At 46.6% G+C, this 16,346-nt stretch overlaps 4 protein-coding genes across 4 annotated transcripts; 3 read left to right on the forward strand and 1 right to left on the reverse strand.

Annotated features, from left to right (window-relative positions):
* The first annotated feature begins 2,075 nt into the window (after positions 1-2,075).
* BDV27DRAFT_28850 (phosphotransferase family protein) lies at positions 2,076-3,592 on the forward strand. The gene is made up of 2 exons (XM_032076232.1): positions 2,076-3,063; positions 3,136-3,592. Exons 1-2 carry the CDS (start codon positions 2,207-2,209, stop codon positions 3,257-3,259), a joined length of 981 nt encoding a protein of 326 aa, XP_031924475.1. The 5' UTR covers positions 2,076-2,206; the 3' UTR covers positions 3,260-3,592.
* Positions 3,593-4,013: 421 nt separating this feature from the next.
* Positions 4,014-7,380, forward strand: BDV27DRAFT_160754 (putative SNARE-dependent exocytosis protein (Sro7); the record flags this gene model as incomplete). The annotated part of the gene is made up of 7 exons (XM_032073091.1): positions 4,014-4,100; positions 4,152-4,491; positions 4,549-6,129; positions 6,194-6,749; positions 6,810-6,931; positions 7,012-7,299; positions 7,355-7,380. The coding sequence occupies 7 exons, from the start codon at positions 4,014-4,016 to the stop codon at positions 7,378-7,380; spliced, it is 3,000 nt and encodes a 999-aa protein (XP_031924476.1).
* Positions 7,381-9,901: 2,521 nt separating this feature from the next.
* Positions 9,902-11,411, reverse strand: asf1 (nucleosome assembly factor ASF1). The gene is made up of 4 exons (XM_032068015.1): positions 11,038-11,411; positions 10,944-10,983; positions 10,575-10,883; positions 9,902-10,511 (listed from the first exon to the last, which is right to left on the reverse strand). The coding sequence occupies exons 1-4, from the start codon at positions 11,144-11,146 to the stop codon at positions 10,112-10,114; spliced, it is 858 nt and encodes a 285-aa protein (XP_031924477.1). The 5' UTR covers positions 11,147-11,411; the 3' UTR covers positions 9,902-10,111.
* Positions 11,412-11,499: 88 nt separating this feature from the next.
* rna14 (cleavage polyadenylation factor subunit RNA14) lies at positions 11,500-15,239 on the forward strand. The gene is made up of 5 exons (XM_032076233.1): positions 11,500-12,646; positions 12,700-13,131; positions 13,198-14,200; positions 14,272-14,964; positions 15,050-15,239. Exons 1-5 carry the CDS (start codon positions 11,750-11,752, stop codon positions 15,067-15,069), a joined length of 3,045 nt encoding a protein of 1,014 aa, XP_031924478.1. The 5' UTR covers positions 11,500-11,749; the 3' UTR covers positions 15,070-15,239.
* Positions 15,240-16,346: the final 1,107 nt, after the last annotated feature.

Below are 16,346 nucleotides of genomic sequence, written 5' to 3' on the forward strand. Positions count from 1 at the left end.
TATAAGAAAGTAACGGCCAAGTCTGCCAGATACTTGAATAGCTCATAAGCTCCTTGGTGCTTCGCAGAAAAGAGCATATACCATGACCCGGTGAGTACCTACTAGGACTGGTAGTAAGCACTTGTTAATATCGATCGGGGATTTGTCATTTCCCTCGTATTTGGAAGGAGAACAAAATGTTGGAAGACCACTTCTTGAACTTTAATGAGGACTATGCTACTCCGGGGTACGCTTATCGAGGACCACACCAGCAGAGATATTTCCAGAACCATGGTAGTAATTTGATAACAGAACTGTCAATATTGGGTCTTAAAATGATATACTACAGCTAACCTTCTTTAAAGAAAAATTCTCGGATGGCGTTGTCCAGTAGGTGAAATTGTGGGACCTAGTTACTAGTAGAGATACGTTATTAAATGTTTTTGCTCGGAGAATGCGTGTTGGATACTTATTGAATACTAGAAGTGTAGGATTGACATCAAAATACCTACCACTCAAAAGTTCGGAACAATAACCAAGAGCTCTTTGAGTAAGAAGGCGGAGGTTCAGATAGAATGTGGCTGAGGTTAGTATGGAAGGCGTTGCGGTAGGCGCTATAATGTAAGATCTGATTAGTGCAGCTTAGACAGAATAGGAAGGCACCATAAAAGCGACTTACATAGTACATACTAGTCCACTTTGGGCAAAGTTGGACAATACTACTAGGTACCTAGTACCTAGTAATGTTGTGCCCGTATTAGTATGTTCCTGTTACTCCGTAGTTTACCCTGGAAACAAGCTGGTGTTCTATCCAGTATGTCCATACACATTGTTGTAAGCGAAAGATAAACTTTACCCACTACATGGTACCTCAAGAGACCCACATATCCGCCACCAACAGAGATGCCCTACAGTTTGAGAAAAGTGATTGCACGACGGAAGGGCCTTTTTTTCGTTCCATTTCTTCTCCTTTGCCCAGAATAGCAGTTACACTCGAGAAGTCCATGTGATTTATCGGTTCTAGTCGTCTTGGATGGAGAGGCCCGCTTAGAAGCATGTTGGAACAACTCGAATACTTTCGATTCCAAATCTCCAAACCTTAGGCGAATGGTCCCATTGTTTGACCATTTGAAGGCTCTTTACACGTGCATGCACACGTGTTTGTCTCGCCAAAAAGGGCGATAGATCAACCGGACCTAGTACTAATAGCTGTTACTCTTTTCATCCCTAACACTAGGAGCTCGTTCGTACTTCCTCGTCATGACGCGATTTGTAACTGGGCGTAACGACTACAGATCTTGATGGTTTTCCTATAATCTATCCATCAGATGTTTCAAGCCTGTTTCAGTTAGGAGTACTGTTAGTTTCTCATTAGAATGGTCCAATTGGCGGTATACTCGGTAAAAGGAATTTTGTATATATCGCGTAATGTTGACTGATTCAGGGAGCTAAGACTCTGAAAAACCAAAACAAAACAGGTATTGATATGATACGTAAGTGATGTTTTGGGAAATTAATTTGTGGAACTGCAAGTACACAGATGTATTTTCAAGGCGCACAAGTACTAAGACGAGACCACTACGGAGTACTCCGTACAGGGAATCAAAAATCCTGAGGACGGGATGCTTTGTTGTCTTCGGCAAGGCGGACCTCTGATTGGTTCGACTGCATCGCACCTTTCTAAGAGCGGGAGCCTTAGGCGAAAGCCCCAGTTCTTAATGTCACTCACTCTATTGACCTCATCAGTGCCCGCATATCTCCGCGCAATCCAGTCGGCTCATTCCTCCGTCTAATCAGTCAGGGGGCCACGTTCGCTTGACTCGCGACTCTACTACAATGTCATTGAACCTAATTTTGTGGTTTGCTTTAGTGATCATGGGAGACAGCCAGTGGGTGATGTGCCGGTGGTGGAATGGTCTGGTAAATTGAGACCATAGCGTCTCATACCGAAGTGCAGAATACATAGACGAACGAAGCTGGAGTCCATGATGTGGATCCTCGTTTAGACGATCCAATTTAACACTTCTGATACCATCTTAGTCTTCGCTTCGTTGCGCTGTAGGGTGGTATTCCACGATTTATGTCTGAACCATGTTTTTTGTTAACCCTCCATGTTCCATCATATATTGGTTTCTTCTTTCTTCTGGTTTTCATATGACATTTCATAATGAGCAAACTATTATCGATCATTGCCGACAGCCTATCCTTCAAGCTAGAACAATAAACCATGTCTCCTTCCTTTAGTGACCATTACTCTCACAGTTTCGAAGTATCTGAGAAACTGTGTACAATTATTCAGCGGATCTTCACTTCTACTGTCCATGTTAGCAATATTTCTCCCCTTGACGGCCATCTCCATCCACTTTGCGTTATCTTACTATCCAATGGAGCCCATGTACTTTTGAAGTGTTCGCCGGCGCCGATGACACCGTTGCTACGGCGAGAGCAATTCATGATTGACACAGAAGCCCGTGCACTCGCTTTACTCAAACAGAGCGGAATTCCTGGCATCCCACAAATCTTCCATTACAACTCTCGAGGTAATTTGCGCGATTCCGCCTTTTTTATGCGGCATTATGTGATCGGAGCTACACTACATGAAATGGAGCCCTGGCTTACTCCCCAGAATCGGAAAGATATTGACCGGCGATTGGGAGTCTTAGCCCAAAAGATTGGGCAACATGTGTCTGACTCCTTTGGGACTCTGGAACAGGTGGCCAGCGGCGCTGGAAGACAATCGTGGCGAGAGGCCTTTGTTATCCTCTTTGAAAGCATTCTCCGTGACTCGGAGGACGTCTTCGTCAACCTTCCGTATGCCGAGATAAGGCACCAGCTTAGTCGGTTATCACCAGCACTTGAAGAAATTACTTCACCACAGTTAGTAGTAATTGACTTTGGCCACCCTACGCAAGTACTAGTGGATCCAGAATCCAAACAATTATCTGGTGTTGTGGACTTGGGCAAAACACTATGGGGTGACATCTACATGGCTGAAATGTTCGAAGAGCCATCGTCTTCCATGCTGGACGGCTTTGGACGATCGCGGATGGTAGGAAGCGAGATGGAAAGGATACGGCAGCTTTTGTATGTGCTTTCGTCCTGCAAAGAATTTGGCATATTTAATGCTGACTTTTCTTCTGTGACCGCCATTAACAGATATGCTTGCTATCGGTCTGTTGAAAGAGTCACTGTGCAATACTATCGGAACCGAGATATGATTGCGGAAAATGATGCGAGGAGGCGGTTGACGACGATATTGAACAAGATGGCCGCTACCTGAGGGATAAACCCGGTTCTCAGACCTACAACGAGGGACTCATTTCAGGGGGTTGCACAATACCGGCGTTTAGGTGTCTTTGATACAAGCTGTGGATTTCCAACGGGACTCGGAACTACCTGAGGAGAGGTAACCGGAATGGGAGCATAGACCTAATAAAGCTACTCTGGGCGTGAGTACTAGCCTGGAGTACGACAATACCGTCTCAATGAGAAGTACTCCCTTTGGTGCTCAGTCGATTGTTGCTGCCTAGCAGATCTGGCAATCACTATGTCGTACAAATTCTTGGCTCGACCTTGGGCGCAGTACAGGTTTGCTCTGCGATTTACATGATAGATTACCTCCTGCTCATATAAATGACAAATTTACGATCTGTACCCCGTTCACAAATTATGAGTAAGAAGGCTTCAGATAGTCAATCCGATATGCCCCGCCTTTTTACTTTTCTATTTGTTCGTTTACTTTTTGTTCTAACTTTTGCCTCTTCTAGTATTCTTCTTTTTGTCGCTTGGTATGTATGTATATATACATTGATTTCAAGAGGGAGGTCGTAATTTATGTAGGGCAGAAAAGAAACCCAATTAAAGGGCGGGGCTGATCGGCTGCTCTGCAACAGATTCCGCGGCATGACGCTTCAAAGCTCATATGTGGGGTCTCCGCTCCGCACCCCTTCAACACCGCGAAACACAGCTCTTCTTTCTCTTTCCTCCCCTCTACACTCTTCTTACCTCTCGGTAGAGCTTCATATTTGCAGGAAATGGCGCATTTCCTGAGAGGAAAGCAAGCTGGCATCCAAAAGGACCTGTCCGACGGCTTATCGCCGGACTTGTTCGCTCTTGATGATGTATGTCTTGGCACCCAAGGCAACATTTTTCTGGTTGCTCACTGTCTGTAGTTCGCTCGATATGGCATAAATTCTCAGATCAGCGCTATCGCCTACGATCCCGTTCAATCTCTCGTTGCCGTTGGCACCAGTGATACTCAGTTTGGCAGCGGTCAGATCTATGTTTTCGGCCAGCGTCGGGTATCCGTTGTCTTTTCACTGCCCCGGAAGGCGTCGGCCAAGTTCCTCCAATTCTGTGCCGACAAGCTTGTCAGCGTTGATTCGAAAAGTGAAATTTGTGTTTTCTCCCTCGAGACACGACATACGCTCTTCTCTTATGCCCCTCCTAACCATGTCAGCGCATTGTTGACGGATCCCAGCCTCGATTATGCCTTCATTGGCCTGCAGAATGGTCTCTGGGCAATGCTTCCGCAACGGTTACTGATGATATGCTAACTGATTTCCGTAGGCGATATCATTGCATACGATCTCGACCGTGAATCTCTAACGCCTTTCAAAGTTCCCAATCTCTGGGCCCAGCGTAATCCGCGAGCACGCTTTTGCCCTGTCCTCGCACTCTCTTTTTCACCTCGCGATATTGGAAAGATCCTAGTGGGGTATCCCGAAGGAGCTGTGACATTCTCATTTAAGCAGAACTTAGCACAGAAGTACTTCGAGTATGAAGTTCCCCCAGGTGCATTGGGTGGGAATTGCGATGTCCCATCCCAGGAGCCGCGCAGGCCAAGACTGACCAGGGCCATCTGGCATCCTAACGGGATCTTCGTATTGACAGTGCATGATGACAATAGCTTGGTACTTTGGGACTCTAAGGATGGTCGCAAGATAGCGGCTAGGTCAATCACAACCCCCAATATTGACCAGCCAGGTGCTAGCCCTGAGAGACCACTTTCATCAGGGAGCGCTGTTGGGCTCAGGGACCCCATCACTCATATTGCGTGGTGTGTTAAGGGAAACGGGGATGATAGTGGACTTTTAATAGCTGGTGGTAAGCCGAAAGCTGAGGCCAACAAAGGACTTACTTTCATCGACCTGGGGTCAACTCCAAACTATCAAACATCGTCTTGGGCCATCATTTCGAACTATTTCGAGTCTCCAAAACAAATATCAAATCTTCCAACGCCTCCAGGCGCAGAAGTCGTTGATTTCTGCCTTATTCCCCGCGCCTCGCCCTTTTATGCTGGTGGACATGATCCAATTGCCTTGATCGCCGTGCTTTCTTCGGGAGAGTTGATAACTTTGAGCTTTCCAAGCGGCCATCCGATTACCCCCACCAATATGATCCACCCTTCTCTTTCGTTTGTCCACCCCTTCGTAAACAAGATGACTCTTACGCCAGTCGATCGTTCAGCTTGGCTTGGCCTTAGGGAACGTAGGTCGCAAGGCCCAAAATTTCTACTAGGTGGTGCGGAGGGGAAGAAGGTCCTCAAACGCTTCGAAGATCGTAACGTGATCACAACCGCCCATGCCGATGGCACCATTCGTCTCTGGGATGTAGGCCATGATGATGAGGTCGAGAATGGTGATGTCATCCAGGTGGATTTGGCCCGTGCCGTCGGCCGCGTCAGTAATGTTGAAGTTACTGAAATGGCTCTAAGCGGGTCAACAGGTGAGCTGTCGGTTGGCCTCAGGAGTGGTGAGGTCGTGATATTCCGTTGGGGCAGCAATGGAAATTTTGGCCATGAAGAGCCCGCCGGCGCTAACGAAGGATCGGGGAAGTTGACTAAGATCGCTCACAGGACTGATCCTGGGTTGAAGCAGGGACTTCTTCCCCTTACCCTTTTGGATATGCAACAAGGATCCGTCACTGCCCTGAAACATAGCCAAGTTGGTTTTGTTGCTGCCGGCTTCGAAGGTGGAAGTCTGGCGATCATCGACTTGCGCGGACCAACAGTGATTCATACAGCGCGATTGTCCGAGCTAACAAAACCTAACAAGCGGAGTAGTTTCTTGAGACACCGCTCATCTGATGACGCCCCACCAGAATGGCCAACGAGCATTGAATTTGGTGTATTGACTTTGGAGGGAGAAGGTAATAAGAGGCGGCGAGGTCTTGAGATATACCGAATTATGCTGATACAATTTTTTTTGGGCAGATTATTCGAGCATTTGCTGCTTTGTAGGCACCAATCGGGGAAATCTTGCAACCTTTAAGATCCTTCCAACGGATAATGGGGGTTATATGGCTGCGTTTGCTGGAGCAACTTTATTGGATGATAAGGTCATAAGCATCATTCCTATTGATGCCGAGAGTGGTGAGCTTGCCTTAGCTACTCCGAACGCTGTTGGAGGTTTAAGAAATGGAATTCGGATTCACGGCGTTGTCATTGCTGTAACCGTTTCTGGCTGCAGGATTTTCAAGCCTGCAACTTCTAAGGGCGCACATAAATCGTGGGAAGATTATCTGTGCGACTCTGCTGCAGTGGTCAAAGTCGAGGGTCGAGGTTACAGTCTTGTTGGGCTTTTTGGTGATGGCAACGTGCGGGCTTTCTCCATCCCAGGCCTCAAAGAGATGGGCCACAAGGAAATAAATTACATGGCTGATATGAAACGCCTCTCGGAGTCCACCATTTGCTTTAATGGAACAGTTCTTACCTGGACAGGGCCATCCGAAGTCGGATTGTTCAATGTTTGGGGAGCTGGAACTGGGCTGTACGTGCACCTTCTCAACATACTGGTCTGAGATAGATAATTCGCTAATAAAAACTGCAGGCGACATTCCGAAGACCAGCTCTATAACGTACAGGCAGCTATCCCTCCACGCCCTACGATTACCAACATGCAATGGATCTCCGGCACCCAATATATCTCTCCTGCTGACATGGACATTCTCAGTTCGTATACCCGCTCCCGCTTCTCTAGTCCCCTACAGTGGTCGTTTAAGATGAGTTTACTGACGATGGTGCTCGTATAGTTGGAGGCCCTGATCGCCCACCTTCGAAGAAGATGCAAGAGCAGATGAAGCTTGAAGATCAAGAGCGCCGAAGACTTGCTAGGGAGGGACGAACCATGTCCAATCTGTCCCAGGAACAAGGCAGCCAAGAAGGATATTGGTCGTATATGCAGCGCCAGGTGCAGGAGCGCACCGAAAAATTGAATGTCGCCGGTGACCAGATGGAACGACTGGAAGAAAATAGCAGTAACTGGGCCCGAGATGTCAACAAGTACGTTCAGAATCAGAAGAAGAAGGCGGTGCTGGGTGGTAAGTTCATGTTGATTACTTTTTCTGATTTCCACCTCGCTAATCAGAACAACAGTATTAGGGTCAAAGTTTGGACTCTGAAATGCTTGAGACTGGTAGGCAACTCTTTATAAATGAGAACAAATATGCTATTTGATTGTCTTAGATCGTGTCTATGCAGTATAGCCAGTTACATCCCCTACTAGGCATTGGCGTTGGTGTTATATCATTCTCCCCTTCGTTCTCTGAATTATCTCTATATTTTCTATTTTCAGACACTGCGTGCGGAAGTATAGATAATCCTTCTGTTTTTAGTTCTTTAGGCCTTCTGAAACGATCAAGTCATTCGTTTCCTGATAGACAACAAGCCAACCCTGCTTCAGGGGAGTCTCTTTGGCGCCAGTAACTTCTTTGATATCACCGACATCGATTAAGTCATGGATATGTGTAAAGTAAACAATGTCGCCTTTTACATCACCGTCACTGTTAAAGAAGAGGATCCTAGGATCACTGAAACTTGCAGTTGTACTCATTATTATTACGATGATAGTATCTCTCCAGACTCCCTGTTTCTTTCTTTTGTCTTTCAAAGTTGCATTCATAAGCCCGTTATAGACACTGTAAGTAAGCTCTGTTCTCTGACTGACACAAGTTGTATAGCCTTTCACTAGGGAACAAGAAGCTCTGTCATCGGTATGATTGCTTAAATGCTACCTGTTTGATCAACTTGTTGAGCTATATCCTCGACGGTTAGTATATATTTATGGAAATATATAGTGTATTACTTTGTTAACACAAACAGCACGATCTTCAGGAGGTCTAAAACGAGCCCAATCTATTTCTGTTATATATGTGCACCAAATTACATAGTTTATTCTCGCTAGAGAGGGTTATTTCTACTGACCCCAGTGATATGTCTGAGTAAAGAGCGCTGACTAGGTGTACATAGGGATACGTCCTATCTCTTTTAATGAAAGTCTCCTTTCAGCACAAAGTCACTTAACTGAGGATAATATATCCTCTGCTGTTGCTTCTTCTATAGTTAATGAAGGCCTAATCTGATGCAGTATTCACTGTGAGGAACTCAAAATCATGCAGAGGAATATTAATAGGCTCCGAGGACTACCAATATAAAGAGTAATTCACACGCTATTTGAATCTCTGTGCACTGTGCTTAACTTTCCATGACAGCCGATGAATACCCTTTCTTCCTTTATTTGAGTTAAAACATGCGACAAAGCCTCCCTTTGTCTATTTTGTGCTACTTCACCTCAGGCTATCTAGAAAAGCAGGTGAGGTAGGAAGGAATAATAAAGACTAGGGCATGTACTTCCACTAAGAATAGTTGGGATTCAATGACTTAGAGGTAGCTACTAGCTCTTCCGCTGCCACACAGAGTACTTGTTGAAGGAAACGAGCCATAAAGGTGAATGAAATTGATTTAGTCAAGAGAAAGTAAAATGTCTGGAAGGTAAAGAAAGAGGAAGGAGAGAAGGAAAGAACGCCCTTCTATCGAGGCCAGTAGCGTAGCTTTGTACGTTACTAGATACTGTTTGTAGAGCTTCCCTCCAATATACATTTCAAATGTAAAGCGGTGACATATTTCCTCTTCTATATTAACCCTAAGCTCTCGAACATGCCATGCCAACGCCGTTCTTCTCATATGGAAAAGTTGAGATACCTATCTCTCGTCTTTATGCACGGCTTTAGTGAAACAGATGTATCGAAACAATTTGGTTATATATCCATGTACCTAAGCCATGCCTAGAACTACTCTCATATATTTTTTAAATGTAGATTACGCCAGAGGTTGCACAGCTGGTTATCGTTTATTAGTATTTAGATATACTGTACTCACTTCCATAGGTGCATATCACTCCAGTGATACACCTCAAGATGCTCTGAGACTGATAAACTCAATATGCTCGACTACAGATTATGCGAACCATTATACACCTATCATTTCATGTCCAACTTTCAGAACTCCTTGGTTGGGGGGCGCATGAATTTTCCCCAACTCACAGGAGCACATGTAAGGGTTATACCAGATCACATGATCTCGCGGGGATATACATATAAGGCACAACAAGCATTTGAGGGATTTCGCTTTGTGTGGCTAATATGCCTGTCTGCTTTATCTATGCTTAGATTGCAAGGGAAAAGTACAGACTCCGTTGGGTAGAGCTCACCCCTGTGTGCATTATCAAGATCTAATTCCTAGAAAGTTGAGTCGTCCTATGCGTTACGGGGATATCTTAATGCAACTTTATCCAAAGGTTCACGTGGACGATAGCATGTTCGCAACTAGCGGTGTCCAAGAAGCCGGATATTAAGGATTCGTGCACTGCTAAGTGAGCGTTGGAGGGTCATCTACGGCCCCAACTAAAGTGGGAAATGGCAGTAGCGATCAGCGATGAATAGAACAGCTAATGCTGATCAGGTTCTCACCGTCTCCATGGAGACGATAGATCCTGATTCTGGGACCCCCATCCGCCTTGCATTTACCTGCTAGGGATGGACCAGCAACAATGCCGGGAGTCTAGTTGGTAAGTGGGTAGTGATCCTGTTACCCCGGCTACATACCCTCTTACGTTCATAGTTATGAGCGGAAAAGTGAAGATAGTTTCGAAGCCTAGCAACTATTCATTCGTTAAATTATGTTGGTTCTATGTCATAAACTAGATGCAGTGATTTTGTAAAACGATAGTAGGGCTGGTAGGGTTGTCATCATAACGTTGCAACTGAATCATTAAATCATGCAAAACAAATAGTTAAAATAATGGTCAAGAAGTGAGAGGGATGGTCTCAATGCGTATTTCAAGAGATGTTCAACCTAGTGAACCATAACCTCTGGCTGGTGAGAATGCTGATTTGTAGAATCAGCCTTGGGCCCATCATCTTTCTGTTCGGAGTCGTCACCCATCTCGACGTCCTCATCGCCATCACCAGCCTCTTCTTCGTCGAGATCCTCCTCATCATCGTCGCTTTCATCTTCAATATCTTCACTCTCAGCGTCGGAAATATCTTCTTCTTCTTCCTCCTTGATGGCGGGCTCGGCGCCCTCCATCTCATGATCTTCACCCTTCACATCACTCTCTGCATCCGCAAGTTCTCTTACTAGGGCGGCTTCAAGTTCCGCCTCTTCAGCACCGTAAGCAGCACTGTCATCTTCCAGGATATCAGCTTCTGGTTGATCCGGGGGATATTCGGCTGGTGCAGATTCTTCCGAGTCCCTGTTGAAAGAAGTGATTGTTAGCCACAAGCAATAAACGTATCACGATCATCAAGTACTGTACCATTTGATTGCGAATCTAGTCACTCTTGGCTTCTCCGCAAGGATGTTTCGACGGATCCTCTCGATGATTGGCTTTGCGGGAGGCTCTGCGCTGAGATCCTCCGAGTCGTACTCATTGTTCACGTAGTAACCAACACGGACGAATTCTCTACCATCGTAGCTACAGGTGAGAAGAATAACGGTGACGCCAAGGATTTCGGACGTGGGAATCCGCTTAAGGTCCGGTGCTTCGGCTTCGAAAATGAACTTGTTGACGCCAACGGGAATGGGACCGACGAAAAGAGAGTCAAGTTCTTGATCATATTCAGATCTATTCGAGTCAGTTAGCGACACGATGTCTATCGGTAGTGCCGTTCCGAGCCTCGCTTACGATGTCGCCGAACCGACGTAGGTGAGTTTCCATTCCAAGTCTAGCACCTAGTTAGCCAAGTGTTGCTGCGGAGGGGCGATGGCCCATGCAATACCTTTTTGCAGCTGCTCAAGACATTCAAAAGTGATTTCGAATTGATAGGGAGCGAGGAAAGGGGCGGGGTTGTTTTGGATCTTAACCCCAAGGAGAGAAACAACGGACATGGCGGTAAACGGCTGGCTTTAATTGTAGGGTGGTTGCGAAGAAGGTTGGATGGATATTTTGCGAAGAATAGGGGAGGTGAACAATAAGACAGTAGAAGACACTTAGGAAACAACGTCGAAGTCGAACGAGGAAGAAGGAGGGAGGGAGGATGGAGAAACTAGAGACTTCAATCGAGGGGAGGGACGCAGCGAGCAAGTACTAATTAAACCAATTCGACCCTAAAGAAGGATCGACGACGCGCCGCGTCTGTTGGGCGCATTCTCGCGCCCACCGCCTTCATCACGTGAGACTATCCTGCGTGACAGCTGCAGCTTCAGCCACAGCTCGTGAGACGGCATCATCTATTACTAGCATTCCATTGACTTACTAAATCTTATTTTACCCCGGATTCTGTTTGAGGCGGATACCTCCCAAGAGTGATTAGGCGCCTTCCGGCTTCTCCTCTCACAGCCTAGGTGTCTTAATATTCCTTGTACGTCGCTTGGGTAGCAGAAAAATCGGATCGTCCGTCCCCCCTCTGCAGAGTCAGTCGCTAACCAGATCCGAACTCGCAGATTTTCTTTTCACGACACCTTGATTGGGACTCAGGAAACGCTTTTGTCATGGCTGAAGATGATGCTGAGAAGGCCTTTTTCCAGGCCCAGGCAATGAATGCGGACTCCGTGGACTATAAGGCTGTTGAAGATCAGGGCGCTAGTTCAGATTCAGATGATTATGATCCTTCGAAAACACTTCAAGATCAATATTCTGCTTCCATTCCTGATTCTAAACCAAGTGAAATCGTTTCTTCAAATGCTTCCCCTTCAGAACCAAACCCCCCTACACAGTCTATCCCCCCTGAAACGGACCCCAGCCAGCCAGCGGACAGTGCCTACCCTTCCCAGACACCATCCCGTGCTGACTCCCAGGCATCAGCGTCGGCACCTGCGTCGAGTACTTCTGTACCATTGAAGACGAGGACAATTGGGGGCTTTGTGGTTGAGGACGAAGATGAGGATGACGCGGGTGATGCGGATTATGAACCGCCAGCTGTACTAGGTGTCGAGGACATGAATACTATATCTATGAATGTGCCTCAGCAACCCATTTCAGGAAATGCAAATGAAGATACTCCTACCCCTGATGTATCAATGGACGGTGCTGTGCAGGCATCTGCCAACGCAAAGAATTTTCCCAATAGCTCTTATACCCCTGCTTCTGCTGCTGCTTCTAAAAGCGATACGCCTGCGCTGTTGAGCCAGGATATGTACAACTCACGTACTTTGCAGTCTGAAAATATGCAAGATAGCGCTGCAGCTACACCCGCTCCTGATTCTCCGTCGACCTCTAAGGGTCGGTTGCCTCACGATCGCGTTGGTATCTTGGAGGACAGGATACAAGAAGACCCACGTGGTGACATCCCGGCATGGCTCGAGTTGATTAACGAACACAGAAGCCGCAATAGAATTGACAGTGCACGTGAAGTATACGAGCGCTTCTTGACGGCGTTCCCCTTCTCTGTAAGTATTTGATGCGTCATCTTGGGAGAAGCCAAGGACTGACCCACTCTTAGGCTGAACAGTGGGTGGCATATGCAACCATGGAGTCTGAACTCAACGAGTTGTATCGCCTTGAGCAGATATTCAATAGGACTCTCTTGACTATTCCCGATGTCCAGCTCTGGACTGTATATCTGGACTACGTTCGCCGGCGTAACCCTTTGACAACTGATACTACTGGTCAATCAAGAAGGATTATCTCTTCCGCCTATGATTTAGCACTGCAGTATGTCGGTGTAGATAAGGACTCCGGGTCTATCTGGACAGATTATGTCCAGTTTATACGCTCTGGTCCAGGGAACGTCGGTGGTTCTGGGTGGCAAGACCAGCAAAAAATGGATTTGCTGCGCAAAGCTTATCAGAAAGCTATCTGCGTTCCAACTCAAGCTGTCAATAACCTTTGGAAAGAATATGACCAATTCGAAATGGGTCTAAACAAACTTACGGTAAATCGGATGCCCTGCTTACCTGTAGTTGCCTGCCCACGCTAATGTTGCCATGCTTATGTATAGGGGCGGAAGTTCCTTCAAGAGCAGTCACCCGCGTACATGACGGCTCGCAGCTCTTACACAGAACTGCAAAATATCACAAGGGACTTGAACCGGACAACCTTACCCAGGCTACCCCCTGTTTTAGGCTCTGATGGTGACATTGAATTCGGGCAACAGGTTGATATCTGGAAGCGCTGGATCAAATGGGAGAAAGGTGACCCACTTGTTCTAAAAGAGGAAGACCAGGCTGCTTTCAAGGCTCGTGTAATTTATGTGTATAAGCAAGCTCTCATGGCTCTTAGGTTTTTACCAGAGATATGGTTCGAAGCTGCCGAATTTTGCTTCCTAAACGACATGGAGAACGAGGGGAATGAATTTTTGAAGAACGGCATAGAAGCTAACCCGGAGAGTTGTCTTCTTGCGTTCAAGCGTGCTGACCGACTGGAAATCACTTCGGAGTCCGAACAAGATCCCATAAAGCGAGGTGCCAAGGTTAGAGAACCTTATGACAAGCTTCTTAATGCGCTTTACGATTTGATCGCCAAAGCACGCACTCGAGAATCTCAGGATGTCGCACGACTTGAGGAAACTTTCGCGAAAATGAACCCGGATACTCAGCCGGCCAAGACAGATGATGACGATGACGACCAAAGTGACTCGAAGGCAAGAGAGTCGATGAAGAACGCGCAGATCGAAGCCCTGCGCAATGCACATGCAATACAAATCGGCATTCTTTCCAAAACGGTCTCTTTCGCTTGGATTGCTCTCATGCGCGCAATGCGTCGTATACAAGGCAAGGGAAAACCTGGCGAAATGCCTGGCTCAAGACAAGTGTTTGCGGACGCTCGCAAAAGAGGACGTATCACAAGTGATGTCTATATTGCAAGCGCACTCATTGAATATCATTGCTATAAAGACCCGGCTGCAACAAAGATCTTCGAACGGGGTGCTAAGCTATTTCCCGAGGATGAGAATTTTGCACTCGAATACTTGAAGCACTTGATTGATATTAATGATGTCATCAGTAAGCTCCCCGATCCCAACCTGATTTTGTAGGTCATCCTAGTATGGAAGCTGATGTATCTCTTTACCTAGACGCTCGCGCAGTCTTCGAGATGACAGTAAGAAAGCTAGCATCTAACCCCGAAAATGTGCACAAGACCAAACCCATCTTTGCCTTCCTTCACGAGTATGAATCTCGATACGGAGATCTAGTACAGGTCATAAATCTGGAGAATCGTATGCGTGAACTGTTTCCTGAAGACCCGACGTTGGAACAGTTTGCCCATCGATACTCTAGCCCTGCATTTGACCCGACAGTGGTGCGGCCGATCATCTCTCCCTCCCAGACAAGGCCCAAGACAGCATTCCCAACGGAACAGCCCGTGTCTCGTCATGGCACCCCATCTTCGAGATATCCGGATGCGTCAGTAACAAACTCACCGAAAAGACCGTTAGAAGACTTTGATGACGATATGAATCGGCCACGCAAGTTTATTCGAGCCGACTCCCCGCTGAAAACCACCCAGAGACGACAGTTGGATCCGCCAAAACGTACCCAACAAGCTATCAGTAGCCAGACTGGGTCCCAATTCCGGTCACAAGGTTCACCTGCTCCATTGCCTCGTGACATTGTTTATCTGTTGAGCATCATTCCCTCGGCCTCAGCCTACAACGCTGGTCGGTTTTCACCGGAAAAGTTGGTCGACCTTATCCGGAGAATTGATATGCCCACCTCCATCTCACAGATTCCACTTCCACCATCTGTCCGCGGGCTTGGGTTTCCTGGTATGTCTCCAATTCCCTGGAATATTTTGGAAACTCCATCTTTCCTTTGTCCGAGTCGTAGGCTAATGCTTACCGTTTCCGATAGGTGCTTATCGCCCACAGTAATATACCAACGCATATAGGCATGGCGCCTACTCTTGCTTGATGATAATGCGCAATATCTGAATATCTTGGGTTCACATTGCCTGGTGTCTCGCATCGGTTTCAATCACATCTCATCGGCCTGGCGTGTCTTAGATCTGTAGTCATTTTCCAATGTTGCTTACATTTGACGAACGGCGTTAAAGTTTGGTCTGGCAAATTGTCACAAAGTCCCTTAGCTGGGATCAACAAGCAAATATCACTCGGCGACTTTCTTTTGGGTAGGATATGTCATCCGTTCCAGGTCGGGTTTGTACAGTTTTTCTTTATATCTCTTAGTCTCCAATATGAAAGTGGTCACTATTAAGTTGTGGGTGGGTTTGACGAAGGGGAAATTTTGTTTCTTTCCATGGCACAAATTGTGCGATTCTCAGGATACCTCTCGAGTCTGCAATATCTTTCTTCTACTTTGACAATGGTATTTGATGTATTCGTGAAGTGACGACGTTCTCCGCCTGAGTAAAAGTCGTGTTGCAACATACATATCATCCAGATCGTGACCTCCATAAGCAGCTATGCAAGTGTGGCACTGACCATGACGGGATTTCCAGCCAAAGGCCTGGTCAATTACTGTCAAGTTCTGTTATCTCTTGTACTCTGGCCACCTCCGTTCCTACTCACACGATCAACCCCAGGACTGTTCCACCTTGTCCCGTTGACATTCAACCTTGGTGTCTGTTGGACCTTCCTCATCTGACCATCGATCTCTTCATCCACCTGTCAAGCTCAGTCCTGTACGCGCCTCAAGCAACTCTCATCATCATCATCATCATCACCCTGAGCCAGTCAACCACACCTCACTTGCCCTTGTTGTGTTTCATCCTGTTTCATCTCACCTTTCACACTTTCATACCTCAACCACATCTCTTCCTTCGTCAACCCACTTTCCCCCAACATCCTTCCATCAACACCCTTCCTCTATTCTCCAGTTACCATATCTATTCTCATACCCTCGCCATTTTTCCACCCTGGACCACGAATCCCCCACATCCTAGGACGATATCCTCTGAGATCTCAACATCGTTACCCTTACCACAACTGCCCACAATTAAAACTGGACAGTCAATCGAAAAATGGCTACAATACCTCTCAGTGATCCAGCTTTGGACAAGCCAAGGCTAAGGACGGATATGTGTCGAAATGTTGATCTGCCTTTGGGGGCGTTTGCGATCAACCATTTGGTAAGTTGGAATTTTTCCACATTCCCTTGGACACCCCGGCCTTTTATTCTTATTCCTATT

The sequence above is a fragment of the Aspergillus caelatus genome, assembly GCF_009193585.1.
Source record: "Aspergillus caelatus strain CBS 763.97 unplaced genomic scaffold BDV27scaffold_175, whole genome shotgun sequence".
In the NCBI taxonomy this organism is placed as follows: Eukaryota; Fungi; Ascomycota; class Eurotiomycetes; order Eurotiales; family Aspergillaceae; genus Aspergillus; species Aspergillus caelatus.